Below are 15,659 nucleotides of genomic sequence, written 5' to 3'. Positions count from 1 at the left end.
GAAGACTATAATGGATACAGGAGCTCTTCAAGAAATCCAGGCCAATCCATGTGGTAAATATTACATTTATAGTAAAATTTTATATGTGTCTCCTCAGAAGCGAGCTCCACTGAGTTCAGTGGGACTTATATAAAAAAGGTAAAGGACTCCTGGATGGTTAAGTCCAGTCAAAGGCGACTATGGGGTTGCAGCGACCATCTCACTTTCAGGCTGAGGGAGCCGGCGTTTGCCCACAGACAGCTTTCCGGGTCGTGTGGCCAGCATGACTAAACCGCTTCTGGTGCAACGGGACACTGTGACAGAAGCCAGAGTGCATGGAAACGCCATTTACCTTTCCGCCACAGCGGTACCTATTTATCTACTTGCACTGGTGTGCTTTTGAACTGCTAGGTTGGCAGGAGCTGGGACAGCGCAACGGGAGCTCACCAACCTTCTGAACAGCCAACCTTCTGATTGGCAAGCCCAAGAGGATCAGTGGTTTAGGCCACAGCGCCACCCACATATACCAGTGGGACTTACTCCTAGATTGCAGCCTAAGTATAGTTTCTGCCCCATGGCCCCTAACAGAAGCCTAATTGCAACAGAGGTGGAGTGATGTTCTAGGAGAGGGGGGGGGCTGCCAACTCCATCTCCCTGTGTGCAATTAGGCTTCAAAGAAACCAGCTATTCTAGCCAAGAGAAAATAAGCCTTCTGTTGTATCTGGGTAGAGAAGGGTTAACCCCATGCCAGAGCCCTCCAGATGTACTCTTATCCGATCATCATCCCTGATCCATTGGTCATGCTGGAATGACAGGCGCTGTAGTCTGCAATGTCTGGCTGGCATTAAGTGCTAGTTTGGGGAAGCTTGAGAACAGTAAAAAAATGAATACGTGTTTAAAATATAAGCTTGTCGTTTATTAGATAACCTTTGTACTCATTTGCTAGAAAACTGGATTTATTGCTCTTTCATTGGAACACGTGAAGTAATAATAAAAGTGTGTCTCTATGCATGTGCAGTCAACTACCCGTACAAATGACTAAGCAGAGCTTGCCTCATTCATTAAGCAGGGCTTCAAACACCGAGATTAGGGATTCTGGGCAGGCTTAGACTTCTGCACGTCTTATAAAAATTAACTCTCACAAGTACACAGTGTGATTCAGGATTATCACTGTCCCTTTCAGGCATCAACATAAAGTATTCTTGACTCCACTGCTAAACATGAACAGTTTCTTTCCTTGCAATATTTGATGTGCACAGGTAAAGGACCTCTGTGCCTATAACTAAATCTGTTTGGTTTATTGGGCTCGTTCAGACAGAAACTAACTGCATAATACAGTATTGTTCAGTGAAATCTAAACAAACCCAGCCAGCTGTACTTAAGATACTCCCTTTAGGGTTTTTTTTTTTAGTTCTTGCTAAACATTTCCTGTGTAGTTAAAAACTTGTTTGTCTGCTTAGAGTTAAATATTGGTAACCTAATGAAGCAGAACGTTAAGCTTTGAACTAAATAAACATACTTTTTTTCACAGGTTAAATACTTAAAGAGAATGAAAACAAATCCAGCCAGACATATTATGTTTAAATGTAGAGTTCTTATAAGAATAATTAGTTATATGTCTACTTGACCTCTTGTGTTATTGTCCAAAGGGAGTCTGCAAGCTTAAAGGGGCTGGCAGTGACTCTGAAGTCACACAGGTCTCCTGTGTTTAGCATGGACATCTCAGCCACAGAGACCTGTGTATAGCTTTTTATAGGGGCTAAAACAATTGGGGCTGCTGGGAATTGGGAGTCAAGTTACAGTGTTGTTGGCAAGAACCCATACCTGCTTAAGTATGACAACTGACAAGAAATTACCAAGGAACGGTCATTTAAGTCATATAATTATATTGTGTATGGTTGACCGAGAAAAGAAACCAGCTTTAGGCACCGTAATATAAAATGGCAGTATGATGTCCCCACCACAAACCCAAGCGCTCTGCGGCACAACAGATCTTCCCCACCTAACTCACCTTACCCTATGGCATGTTAAATTGCAACTGTGCCTATTTTCTGGGTCGCACATTCATAGAACTACGCCAGCTAATTCAGCTGTGGCTGTCTATCAAGCTTCATCAACCCCCGACAATATGTCCATTAGTCAAGAGGGACAGGAGTTGCAGTCCCCACAATATCTGCAGGACCACAGGTGCCTAACCCATGAATCAGCAGGCAATATTTTTTGACTTCATCACATGAAAGCTACGATTACCTATTTCTTTATATTGAATCTCTGTTAAAGGCTCAGAACATACGCTGTTAAGATTCTTCGGGACAGTCAACAACCCTGTTGGCAACTGGTAGCTAACATATATTAAATGCCAACAACCAATAACAGCAATATGACTAGTACCCATTAACCATAGGTCCATGAGGTTAGAAATGGAGTCCAGTCCAGTCCAGTCCAGTTGAGCAGTTTAGTTGCCAGACTATCAGCTCCATTATAATCCCCCAAAAGGCTCAAGAGTTACTCATATATTTTAAGCTTGGAATTCAAATTTTAGCCAGGATTTCCCATAGCAAAAGTTTCACTCTTTCCCAGTTTTGAACTTTATTAAAGAAAAAAATAGAAACACCAGTTGTTGACTTCATTGAGTGAAATGGAGACATCCACTTTAAACCAGTTACTATTATTATTATTATTATTATTATTATTAAGTGTGTGTGTGTGTATTGCTCTAGAAGAGGATTAAACTGCAGAATGCTTTGTCTTATTTAGGAAGGCATTGTCACTCTGCATCGTCCCTTGAAAGAGATTTACAGTTTTGTTTTTCAGGGGTTAAGGGCCTGGTCAATAAGATTTTTAAGATTACCTGAGCATCTGACTCCCTGAGCAATGAGTCCCCACATGAAGTTGGCACAGTATTCACACCAATGTGGACCTCGGAACGTGTGGACCTGTAATACAGAATGGAAAGCAGTCCAGGGTCATTGGGAGGCAGATGGCCTGACAGATGGAACAAGCAGAAGAAAGACATAAGCAACAAATGACTCAGTTAAAAGAACAAGTCTTCCTCACTGACAGCTGCATCCCAAATACTGAGAGTAATAAGAAGCCTGGGGAAAAGAAAGCTGCCTTTGGTCTCAGGGTCCTCTTCATTTTGCAAGGCAAAACAAACAAAACCTAATCACACTGGAGGGCATTGAAATCAATCTATGTACCGTATTTTTTGCTCTATAAGACTCACTTTTTCCCTCCTAAAAAGTAAGGGGAAACGTGTGTGTGCGTCTTATGGAGCGAATGCAGGCTGCACAGCTATCACAGAAGCCAGAACAGCAAGAGGGATTGCTGCTTTCACTGCACATCGATCCCTCTTGCTGTTCTGGCTTCTGAGATTCAGAATATTTTTTTTCTTGTTTTCCTCCTCCAAAAACTAGGTGCGTCTTGTGAAAACATGTCTGATTTGTGGGGTTTGCTGTTAGTAAACAGAAGAAGAGAAGAAGAAGAGGAGTTTGGATTTGATATCCCGCTTTATCACTGCCCGAAAGAGTCTCAAAGCGGCTAACATTCTCCTTTCCCTTCCTCCCCCACAACAAACACTCTGTGAGGTGAGTGGGGCTGAGAGACTTCAGAGAAGTGTGACTGGCCCAAGGTCACCCAGCAGCTGCATGTGGAGGAGCGGAGACTCGAACCCGGTTCCCCAGATTACGAGACTACCGCTCTTAACCACTACACCACACTGGCTCTCATATAACAGCTGTCATATCGAGCAGTAGGGGTCAGCAGAAAGAGGTGGTGAGGATGGCTGCATCAATTTCAGACTGTGATGGGGATGCATTTTAAAAACTACCAAAGCTTTAAAAAAAGAAAAGAAAAACTAGTTGAAAATAAATGACAACTAAACTAGGCCGTCAGGTAGAAAGGTTCTGGTGCAGTTTGCTCTCTTGTTGCTCGCTCTCTCTCTGTCTTTTAACGTACTGCAGCATTTGGTGTGGTTTTCCCAGTGAATAGTATGAAATATACTGTTGTAGAGTTCAAAAGATGGTAGAATGGAAAACAGTATTATTTCTTGTGGTGGCTGCAACATTTAGAAATCTATCTCTTACGTGCTTGAAATGGTTGTGATCTGGACCATATGGGCAGAAGTTTTCCACCTTTCTGGGAAGCCCATATACTGGCATTCTCTTCCATGCATACTAAAGACTTATTTCTCGGGGGGGGGGGGGATGCCTCTGAGCCCAGGCTCTCTGCGTGGCAGCACTGTGTGTTTCAGATTGTGGTACCAGGCTGCAGATTGGACTGAAAACTCTTTTAGTAAAAGAAACAATTCGCTGAATTGTAGAAGACCTTTTGAAGCAGCCCATTAAAGACAAAACAAAAGGGCAAGGTTCTGAAGACTCTGCATCCATTAATCACACATTAGAACAAGAATCTGGTAATTTCTTCCTGCTTCCTAACAGCGTACATTCTTCCTGCTTGACTTCCAGGAGGGCTTTCTGGCATCTTCTTGAGGACAATTTGCAGACGACACCAAACTGGGAGGGGTGGCTAACACCCCAGAGGACAGGATCACACTTCAAAACGACCTTGACAGATTAGAGAACTGGGCAAAAACAAACAAGATGAATTTTAACAGGGAGAAATGTAAAGTATTGCACTTGGGCAAAAAAAATGAGAGGCACAAATACAAGATGGGTGACACCTGGCTTGAGTGCAGTAAATGTGAAAAGGATCTAGGAGTCTTGGTTGACCACAAACTTGACATGAGCGTGTGACGCGGCAGCTTGACATGAGCGTGTGACGCGGCAGCTAAAAAAGCCAATGCAATTCTGGGCCTCATCAATAGGAGTATAGCATCTAGATCAAGGGAAGTAATAGTGCCACTGTATTCTGCTCTGGTCAGACCTCACCTGGAGTACTGTGTCCAGTTCTGGGCACCACAGTTCAAGAAGGACACTGACAAACTGGAACGTGTCCAGAGGAGGGCAACCAAAATGGTCAAAGGCCTGGAAACGATGCCTTATGAGGAATGGCTAAGGGAGCTGGGCATATTTAGCCTGGAGAAGAGGAGGTTAAGGGGTGATATGATAGCCATGTTCAAATATATAAAAGGATGTCACATAGAGGAGGGAGAAAGGTTGTTTTCTGCAGCTCCAGAGAAGCGGACACGGAGCAATGGATCCAAACTACAAGAAAGAAGATTCCACCTAAACATTAGGAAGAACTTCCTGACAGTAAGAGCTGTTCGACAGTGGAATTTGCTGCCAAGGAGTGTGGTGGAGTCTCCTTCTTTGGAGGTCTTTAAGCAGAGGCTTGACAACCATATGTCAGGAGTGCTCTGATGGTGTTTCCTGCTTGGCAGGGGTTGGACTCAATGGCCCTTGTGGTCTCTTCCAACTCTATGATTCTATGATTCTATGACAGTGTTTGGACAAAATCTAAAAAGGGTGTAACCGATGCATGAAAGAATCCTGACACATTTCAAACTTTAAGTTCCATGTCAGGAAAGTAATATTTGTGCAAAGACAGATTTGCTTCCTTGGCATTTGAACACTAAAAAAGAAACTCTTCTCTTAAGAGTCTCCAAGACCAGACAATAGGGTCATCTTTGTAGAAAAAAAATATTCCCTTGGGGAATAGCTAAAGAACAAAAATGCATTGAGATTTCTCCATAAATATTGGTTTGGACCATTTTATTTTTCTCATGGTTCTGCTCTATTGGTGCCACCCTTCTCTGTTGTTGCAGGACAGGCACTTGATAATATATGTAAGTTTCATCTAATTTTCAATATTTAATTAGTCATAATGGATCATAATTAGAATGTAACTGTTGCATGAACCTTTGTGTAATTAACACACATCACAATCACAAAACAAAAGGGATCATTGACTCAAAAGGAATAACGAGAGGTTTGTGTAGACGCTGTAGGCAATTACAGACTTTTGCATGTTTGAGTCAACTACAGGCACAGGCAAACTATTTTTGTCTCCTTCTCCTCTGCAAGTTAAATAAGTAAACTTGTTTTATGGAGACCACCAAAATCTAAACAGATCCCTATTGAAAGAAAAATACAGTATGTGCCATTTTGCTACCAATCTCCATACAAGCCATGACAATGAACAGCATAAGATAGATGAAAAGACTATTTTACAGAAAATGCTAGTCTCAAATCCTGCATTAATGAAGCAAATGAACACAGAAATCTTTTGAAATCTGAAACATGGTCATGATGTACAAAATTTTAAGACCAGTTTCTCCCAGTTTCTTCTGGATGATCCAGAGTTGGTTCAGCCAGCGTGGCCTTTACACACGAGTCTTATCATGATCTGGAAGTCCGAAGCAGCTCAAGTAATGTAGGCGTATCAGAGGTAGGGATCAAAGATGATACCAGCATTGTAGTTGCATATTTTGACATTTTTCAGAGAAATGTAATGTATAATTAGTTTGAAGTTTGGCAAGTGTTGGAAATGTGGTGTGCTACTAAGACGTTCCAAGCCCTTCCAATCATCTGTGTAGCTGATGAAAATATACTTGGATAGTTAGGGAGAACAGAGCGAAATGCTACTCATTTTTTGCAAAGATGAAAGCTATGTTTGTTCAATTTTTGCACCGTCTGCTAAAAAGACATCAGGATTGTTATCCAAAATTTATTGGAGTTAAATATGCTGTTTGATTGACCCATTGAATCTACAGATATGGGTCCAAGATGAGAGAAGGATATGTGAAGAGTGGGAATTTTTGTTTGTTTGTTCAGCTTCACAATGACCCATTTCATGCGTAATGCCAAGTCAAACCATGAATAAGCAAACTTGGGGGCTCCCAGAGAGCTCACACATGCTTCGCTCCCCTTTCTGTCATTCTGCTGCTGTGCTGTGTTGAGCTAAGCAGTGGTTTGGCTTAGTGTGTCTTCCAAACCCAGGCTTGTGGTTTAGATCTACCAGGCAAACCACAAGCTGGAAAAACGACGGGGCGAATCTTGGTTGCATGCTTTGTCTTGGAGAGCTAAACCAGGGCCTCGGGTTTGGAAGGCACACTAAGTCAAACCATAGCTCAGCAAGACGCGGCTCAGCAGCAGAACGACTGGAGCAGGAGCAAAGCAGTTCAATCTTCTCATTAGGAGCCCTCACATTTGCACGTTCATGCTAAGCCGCGAACTGGCTTAGGGTTATGTGCAGATGAGGTCAGTGAAAGTGCTAACCAAAATGTTTATCGAAGTTAAATGCATTTGAGTTCATTATTAAAACAGTAGTTTCCTAATCTCCTTAAGCCGCTCTATGCAAGTGACAGGGATATTTTAGGTCTGCTTGTGACATCACGCAGAATAGTAATTTTGCTGGAGATTATTTAGCTAACTGCAACTGATTATTTTAGAAAAGCAGGGGTGCTCATGAGAATCTCCCCCTCCCTTCTTGGTGCCACTGCTGCACACAAGCCCTGTGGTGCTTCCCTAATAGTTTCTGCCACCACCCCTTTTTCTAAGGTCGCTTTCAGCCCCAGAAAAGGGGGAAACTGTGGATGCCCAATTAACTATTAGACCTGGGAAGATCTAGCCTGGAGATGGTACGAGGGGACAAAACTGCAAGGGCAACCCAGCTTTTAAATACCCTTTCATGGCCCCTGGTTCTTTCTGATCAATAAAACCCACATTCGGGTATGCCACATTTTCCAGGCAGAGATCCTGACTACCCTTGTGCATTTGAATAGAACTAGCAGAAGATACATGATTGCATGGCTTAGAGCAAGCATAGGCAAACTCCGGCCCTCCAGATGTTTTGAGACTACAATTCCCATTATCCCTGACCACTGGTCCTGTTAGCTAAGGAAGATGGGAATTGTAGTTCCCAAACATCTGGAGGGCCGGAGTTTGCCTATGCCTGGCTTAGAGCAGGGGTAGTCAACCTTTTTATACCTACTGCCCAATAATGCATCTTTCTTGATGGTAAAATTTCCTTACTGCTCACCAGTGCTCGATGGAAGGAGAATTCAGCTTGTGCCATAGAACCCCCTACCGCCCACCTAGAATCCTGAAACGCCCACTAGTGGGCTGTAGGGACCAGGTTGACAACCCCTGGCTTAGAGAAAGTGTGGGGGCAGGTAACCAGGGTTTTTGTGTGTGGCAATTATTTCCTTCTCTCCTTTGTATTATCAGATTGAGATTGAGATTGAGATTGAATCCTGACAAGACAGAAGTACTGTTTTTGGGGGACAGGAGGCGGGCAGGTGTGGAGGATTCCCTGGTCTTGAATGGGGTAATTGTGCCCCTGAAGGACCAGGTGCACAGCCTGGGAGTCATTTTGGACTCACAGCTGTCCATGGAGGCACAGGTCAAATCCGTGTCCAGGACAGCTGTTTACCAGCTCCATTTGGTACGCAGGCTGAGACCCTATCTGCCTGCGGACTGCCTCGCCAGAGTAGTGCATGCTCTGGTTATCTCCTGCTTGGACTACTGCAATGCGCTCTACATGGGGCTACCTCTGAAGGTGACCCAGCCCAGAAACTACAACTAATCCAGAACGCGGCAGCCAGACTGGTGACTGGGAGCGGCCGCTGAGACCATATAACACCGGTCTTGAAAAACCTACATTGGCTCCCAGTACGTTTCCGAGCACAATTCAAAGTATTGGTGCTGACCTTTAAAGCCCTAAACGGCCTCGGTCCAGCATATCTGAAGGAGCTTCTCCACCCCCATCGTTCTACCCAGACACTGAGGTCCAGCACCAAGGGCCTTCTGGCGGTTCCCTCACTGCGAGAAGCCAAGTTACAGGGAACCAGGCAGAGAGCCTTCTCGGTAGTGGCACCCACCCTGTGGAACGCCCTCCCATCAGATGTCAAAGAGAACTACCAGACTTTTGGAAGACATCTGAAGGCAGCCCTGTTTAGGGAAGCTTTTAATGTTTGATGTATTACAGTATTTTAAATTTTTTTTGGAAGCTGCCCAGAGTGGCTGGGGAAGTCCAACCAGATGGGTGGGATATTAATAATAATAATAATAATAATAATAATAATAATAATAATAATAATAATTTGTATTATCAGGAAAGCAAAGTTCTTATTCATTTGATGCCTACAATGTGAAGTGTGGATTCAGTTCTCATAGACTGAAAATTTGTAAAACAAACAAGCAATAAGCACATGCTTTTTATGCAAAAGATTTCACATTCAATCCCTGGTATCTCCAGGAAGAAACAGGAATGTCTGAAATATTGGAAAGCCACTGCCAGTGTCAGTAATACTATGTCAGCTAGACCAATGGTCTGATTCAGCATAAGGCAGCTTTCTGTGTTCCTTTTACAATAGGTTCAGTGGACAGAATGGGGAGTCAGGTAAGAAGAAAGCACCTAGCAAGTTCCTTGTCAAATCAGAAAGTTAGCTAAAATTGTTGGTTTTTAAGTACAGAAGGAAGTAAAGGGGAAAAGCTCCTCCAGTCAATCAAAAGCCTTCTCTAAGTGTAATGATAAAACCGCTAGCATACAACTGCGATGCTTGCAATAATTAATATTTTTTGAAGTGCTCCAGGCACTGTCTGTGATATAGCTGTTTATGACCAAGCCATTTTAATCACAGTTGACAGATGAACTAATAATATTGCTTCATCTATGAGCAAAGAGAGAGATGTGGTATCTTAGCATCATGGATATTTTCAAGAAAGATATGACATGCTTTGAAAGTACCACTCATTCAACCTGTCTACAGCAGGAGTAGTCAACTTTTTTGTACCTATCGCCCACTAATGCATCTTTCTTGATGGTAAAATTTCCTTACTGCCCACCAGTGCTCAATGGAAGGAGAATTCAGCTTGTGCCATAGAAACCCCTACCGCCCACCTAGAATCCTGAAACGCCCACTAGTGGGCGGTAGGGACCAGGTTGACAACCCCTGGTCTACAGTCACTTTGGACCAGATTATTTAATCTTCTCTCCAGTCCAGACACAGCTTTGCTATTTCATCTGCTGTTTGTGAGCATTGTTTAGTGCTATACATTTCAAACCAGGAACTTCCGTAACTCATTATGATGCACAGGAAAGCAATTATCACATTAACAAAATAAACAATTATCATTGCATAACATGTGGTGACCCTTAGCTTTGTAGTAGATTTTCTTGCATCTTTCTGAGTCTTTAGTTCTTTTGTGTGAAAACGAAAAAGGTCAAATGAAAGCTTGTGTTGAGTTCTGTTTTGTCCACTGAAAGCAAAGTTTCCATTAATTAATTAGAATCCATGTTCCAATTTTCACAGGACAACACTCTTTCTCTAGAACTATTTATTAACTCATCTAAAACAACATTAACAGTATGATGAGTCTATTGTTCATTCCTGGTTCATTCGTAGCCTAATAATTAAAAGAGTAATTATTTTGCTCAAGGAATGCAAGTCCAACAACTTCTTTTACTACATCCCTCTCATGTTCATCTATGATTCTGTTTTCCCTTCTGTGGGATCAGAGTAAATATAAACTTGCCTAAGATGGACTTGATTTTATGTTCTAGATTTGGACTAAATTTGCAAACAAATGATTGCACAGCATTTTAAAAAGCTTTGGTTTGACAGCTTGATTTTGTAGAATCTGTTAGTGTCAGAAAATGAACTCAGAGTAAGTTTCAACCCAATCAAAAGGAAGTTATGGAGGCATACACTTTTTAATTGCATTTTTTTAAAAGAAAAAACCACACACACATGGATACCAGAAGATCTAGACTCACATTTGCTAAACTTACATATTGAACATATTGAGTCCTTGCAACCCAAGAGGGAATAAAGTTGCAAGTGAATACTTTTTATTGTGATTATTTGATGACAGCATACGCCAAACATTCTGATGAACTTCTATGCCATTAACACGCTCTTCTTACATGCATTCAGTTCTATAGACTATTATCCTAAACTGTTCTATAACAAGTGACCAGCATAAGAGCATAAGAAGAGTCTGCTGGATTAGGCCAATGGTTCATTTTGTTATAATTTTATTTATTACTTAGTTCAACTTCTAGTCTTCACAGTGGCCAACCAGATGCCCATGGGAAACCCGTAAGTAGGACCTAAGCACAACAGCAATCTCCTCTCATGTGGTTTCTATCAACTGGTATTCAGAACCACATTGCTTCTGACTAGTAGCCACTGATATTGTCTAACCACCTTTTAAAGTCATCCAACTTGGTGGCCATCACTGCCTCTGGAGGGAGTTCCATAGTTTAAATTATGAGCTGCATGAAGAAGTTCCATCTTTTATCTGTTCTGAATATTTTAATATTCAGCTTCATAGAATGTCCATGAGTTCTGGTGTTATGAGAACGTTTTGCCTTTTATCTGTGGCATAACGTGCTACTTAAATCAACTTTTGTAGTGTCATGAGACAATCACGGGAGAGCTAGTTTTTAGGTCCATTTTTATCTCTGCCACTGCTAAATTAAGATAAAGCATGAAAACTATTTTAACTTATTGTGATATTTACACAAACATGAGCTTCGAATCCCATCACGATAGGCGTGCTATCTGAACTACATATAGATTACTCAAGAGTTCTTTCAAATCAGCTACAATCCTGCCAATGGTATTCAACATCAAATGAGGCATGGAGGCTTAATACAGCCATGTTCCCAAAGAGCCAATAGGAAGACTCCATGGATGTGCTGCGTTGGAAAAGGAACCAATTGTATGGGGCCCATTAGTGTATGCATTAATTCATTCACCTGGGAAGAGATAGGCAGAAGGCTTCTTCCATGTATGTAGTGTGACCCTGGCTAGATTAGGGTACATAGGCTTGATCTAATAGGGGCTGGTGATCGGTATGGTTCTCAAATGTGGCGCTGTGGGTTAAACCACAGAGCCTAGGACCTGCCGACCAGAAGGTCGGTGGTTCAAATCCCCGCGACGGAGTGAGCTCTCATTGCTCAGTCCCTGCTCCTGCCAACCTAGCAGTTCGAAAGCACGTCAAAGTACAAGTAGATAAACAGGTACCGCTCCGGCAGGAAGGTAAATGGTGTTTCCGTGCGCTGCTCTGGTTCGCCAGAAGCGGCTTAGTCATGCTGGCCACATGACCCGGAAGCTGTACGCCGGCTCCCTCGGCCAATAAAGCGAGATGAGCGTCACAACCCCAGAGTCGGTCATGACTGGATCTAATGGTCAGGGGTCCCTTTACCTTAACCACAGCTTTTGACCAAAGGGAATGGCCATAGGTTGGGTATTCATGGTGTTAAAATGGCAGCTTTGTCCTTATCTAGAGGTCAGGCCTGCTGTCAGTCATTAGCACCTTAAACTACTGCAATGTCAGAGGTGACAAAACTGGTCCCTACAGGGGACACAGGCTCAGGATGTGTGTGTGCGCGTGCGTAAAAATCACCATATCAGACTATGGAGTGTATGATGTATACATATGGGGCGATGAAACACTGCTGTTACAGCAAGATCAAACACAAGAGAAGCTTTCTGTCCTTCTTGCACTGTGGCATAAAGTTGTTTTTTGTGTGTGGGTGGAGGGGGAACCAATATAGCTCCTTTCCAAGGGCAAAAGTGACCCTAGGTAAGCCTCTGTGCAAAGTATTCTAGGTAGGGCTGTCCCCGAAGACAGGTTGGAATCTCTAAATGGCCCAAAATGCAGCCACCAGGCTGGAGCCAGAAGACAAGGGCATATTACTCCAATCCTTTACTAAGTGAACATATTACCAATTTGTTTCGAGGCTCAACTTGGAAGTGTTGGCATTGAGCTTTAAAGCCCTCAATGTCCTGGGCACCTGGGTATCTACAGAATTGTCTCCTTCCATATAAATATGCTCAAGAACTCTTAGTCCACCACAGAAGTTCTTGCCTGTGTTGCCTTTGTTATCCATGGTGCAATGGGACGGCTGGTGACAGAGGGCCTTCTCTCTTGGCGCGCCCAGACTGTGGAAGAATCTTCCTGGGAAGCCACAATCCATCACTGTCCACTGACACTCTTATTTTGGCATACTTTTAATTAAACATTCACTCTCATTTTAATTTTAAGCTGCTACTGATTTCTTTTTAAAGATTTCTGTTTAATTATACTTGTGATTATGTTGTTTTATTAACTGTGAACTGTCCTGCATGCACTCCTCTTAAAAGGCTGGCTATAAATCATGGTAATAAATAAATAACAAATAAGGTATTTTACTAAAGCATTATACCTTTTTTGTTGGCCAGCTGACATTTTCAAAGTACTTCTTAAAACCCACACTGAGATTTATTTATTTTTTAAAAACCCAGTTTCAAGTCATGCATTTAAAGTTTTGAAAAGAGAATCATATGATTTACCAGTTAAATTATAGCCCTTTTCAAACAGGAAGCAAGAGGGCATACAGAACAGCTAGAGTGAGCAAATAAAAGGTTCTGGGCACTCATCCAGTTTTAAATCAAAGACCAAACAAGGGGAATTTTGAAGAGGAAAGAAAGAATGTATAGGTCAACGTGGAAAATATGCCCCAAGTCATGAGAAAATATTTTTCTGGCTAAAGTGAAACCATTTTTCATCTAAAATGATGATTATGGGGAATCTGCGAGCATTAAAGATGCTTTAAACAACAAAGAAGAGTCCCCTTTCCCCCTTTGGAATGGTCCAAAAATATATTTGGGGGGGGATATTTCTAAGATAACCTAGATCTTATTTCCAAGTGTTTTTATATAGTGCATGAAAAGAAAAACCCACATTATAGGAGTTTAAAAACAGTCTAAGTGTACGAAGCATACATACAATAATTTCTTGTCCCTTTTTTTGCATTGGGAGGTGACAGACTAGTTAATACATTTGAAAAGTACTATTTCCAGCATGTATGACATATGCACTCATCAGATGCCTGTGCTCTAGTTTGTGCTCTAGTTTACACTGCAAGAGCTGCCATCTGTCCCTCAAGGAAGACTGTAGTTTCAACCCTCCCCCACCTGGGAATAGATCCTTGATTCTCTTTTGTGAATTCCCATTGGCAACTGCTAGAGATGGGCTTGTTTACAGATAGTAGTAAAAGACAACCTAAACTTCCTAGCAAAGCAAGCACCAGAGGAAAACAGAACATGTGCCCAAGGCCTTATGAATAAAAATCATTGTTCTCCATTCCCAGTAAACATCCAACAGGAGTTTGGAGATTTTGAACTGTGATAGCGGGAGTGTGTCTCAGCCTGGAACAAATGCAGCTCTTCCCACAAAAAAAAGACATTGAACAAGATGCCGGGAAGCCAAGTTTCTAAAGATGAGTCACCTCTTCTATGTACATATACCCTCTCAAACACTGTCTGTGGGATGGAAAGACTCTCTAGATATAAACCTATACTGCAGAACTTCAGCTGTTGACGTTTCACTCCAAGAATGCTTCCTTGGCACATTGACACAACAAAAGAGATTAGACAATGCCATCACACCATTCTGGTTAGGTGCTGGGGCTGCTGTAGTCAACTTTGCGGTTGACATGGATGATTAACGTTAAGAATGAGCTTCACAGGCAAAATTTAAGATAGGGCAAACACATTTTTATCCATTTCAAAGAGAGCTTGATGAGAACTGCCACAGAGGTATTGTGAATCCATTGAGCTGGTTTAAAAGCATAAGGACTGCTGTCCTGAGTCTCGTTCTACCCATGTTTACTTGTAACAGATCCAGCTCTTTTCTTATAAGTCTTAATGGTGTGGTTCCTATACATGTCAGAAAAGACCCACTGAGTTCTCAGGAAAATGCGTATAGAATTGCAGCCTGAGCTACATGTACATACACTTTGGTTTGCCACCCCCATTGCTTTCAATGAGATTTAAGATAGTTTTATCAGGAACACAACCCACATTTTTATTCCAGCAAGGTCCAGTGAGCTTGTTTTGAGTATTCAGCCTGTCTGTCTGTCTTTCTTTGTTTGTTTCTTCCTTCCTTCCTTCCTTCCTTCCTTCCTTCCTTCCTTCCTTCCTTCCTTCCCTCCCTCCCTCCCTCCCTCCCAGGAAGCCCCTTGGTTGTATCACAAGTTTTATTCTCTTAACGGTTCTTTAGTACTGCTTAAAACCAATCAATGTTACCTTTCTAAGAGAGAAATACAGATAAAAAGACACACAGAGAGAGCCTAGTGACAATATAAGCAAAAACACGAGTAAAAAAAACCACACAAGATGTTCTTACCTTAAAATTGTGTGCTTTTTCATAGTTGAAATGGTTGTCGTTTTGCGTTAACGCCGCTCTTCGGACCAAAGAGGTGATCTGTGAATAGGCAAAGAGTTTGAGAGGTTGCCACAAGAGCGCTCCCTTGACTCCCATTTTCACCCCCAAAGCCACTGCCAGCAGCTCCTGGCGGTTCCTTCCTCGTTTAGATTTGTGAACCACGGCGGCGCAGGCTTTCTCATTTTCAAGCCACAACTCCTCTGCAAACATGGTGCAGCTGGGATCCCAGAGATTCTCCCTGTCTTCTCCTCCTCCTCCTTCCTCAGAGGCCGGGAGGCTGACTGCTGTCAGGTTTGTCCAACTGCTTCTAATGTTGGACAGCAGATTCGAAGCAGCTGCAGCAGCCCATTCTGCCGAGACCTCTGGCATGTGACTTGAATGGGCTGTCTTGTGTGATGGAAGGAGCTTCTGCATCTGAATGAGTAACGGGTCTGCTTTGTGATACTTCTCTTTAAAGCAGACGTGTGCCTGAAACAATAGCCGGGATTCATGCAGTGAAGCGACTCCCCTCCTCCTTCTCGCCTCCGGCAGCAGCAGTAGAAAGAAGTACAGGCAGCC

General features: G+C 42.5%; 1 protein-coding gene across 2 annotated transcripts in view; it reads right to left on the bottom strand.

Moving 5' to 3' along the window:
* Positions 1-15,659, bottom strand: part of CHN2 (chimerin 2) — a 145,117-nt gene that overhangs the window by 11,209 nt on the left and 118,249 nt on the right. For both annotated transcript variants that reach the window (XM_080974951.1, XM_080974952.1), the window contains 2 exons: positions 15,063-15,140; positions 2,831-2,915 (listed from right to left, as the gene is read on the bottom strand). In XM_080974951.1, coding sequence (XP_080831077.1) covers positions 2,831-2,915; positions 15,063-15,140 — 163 coding nt within the window. The remainder of the gene's footprint in view (positions 1-2,830; positions 2,916-15,062; positions 15,141-15,659) is intronic.

Source organism: Podarcis pityusensis, assembly GCF_964106645.2.
Source record: "Podarcis pityusensis genome assembly, chromosome: 12".
NCBI lineage: Eukaryota > Metazoa > Chordata > Lepidosauria > Squamata > Lacertidae > Podarcis > Podarcis pityusensis.
The sequence above is the reverse complement of the archived record's forward strand: the minus strand, read 5'-3'. Positions and strand labels throughout refer to the sequence as shown.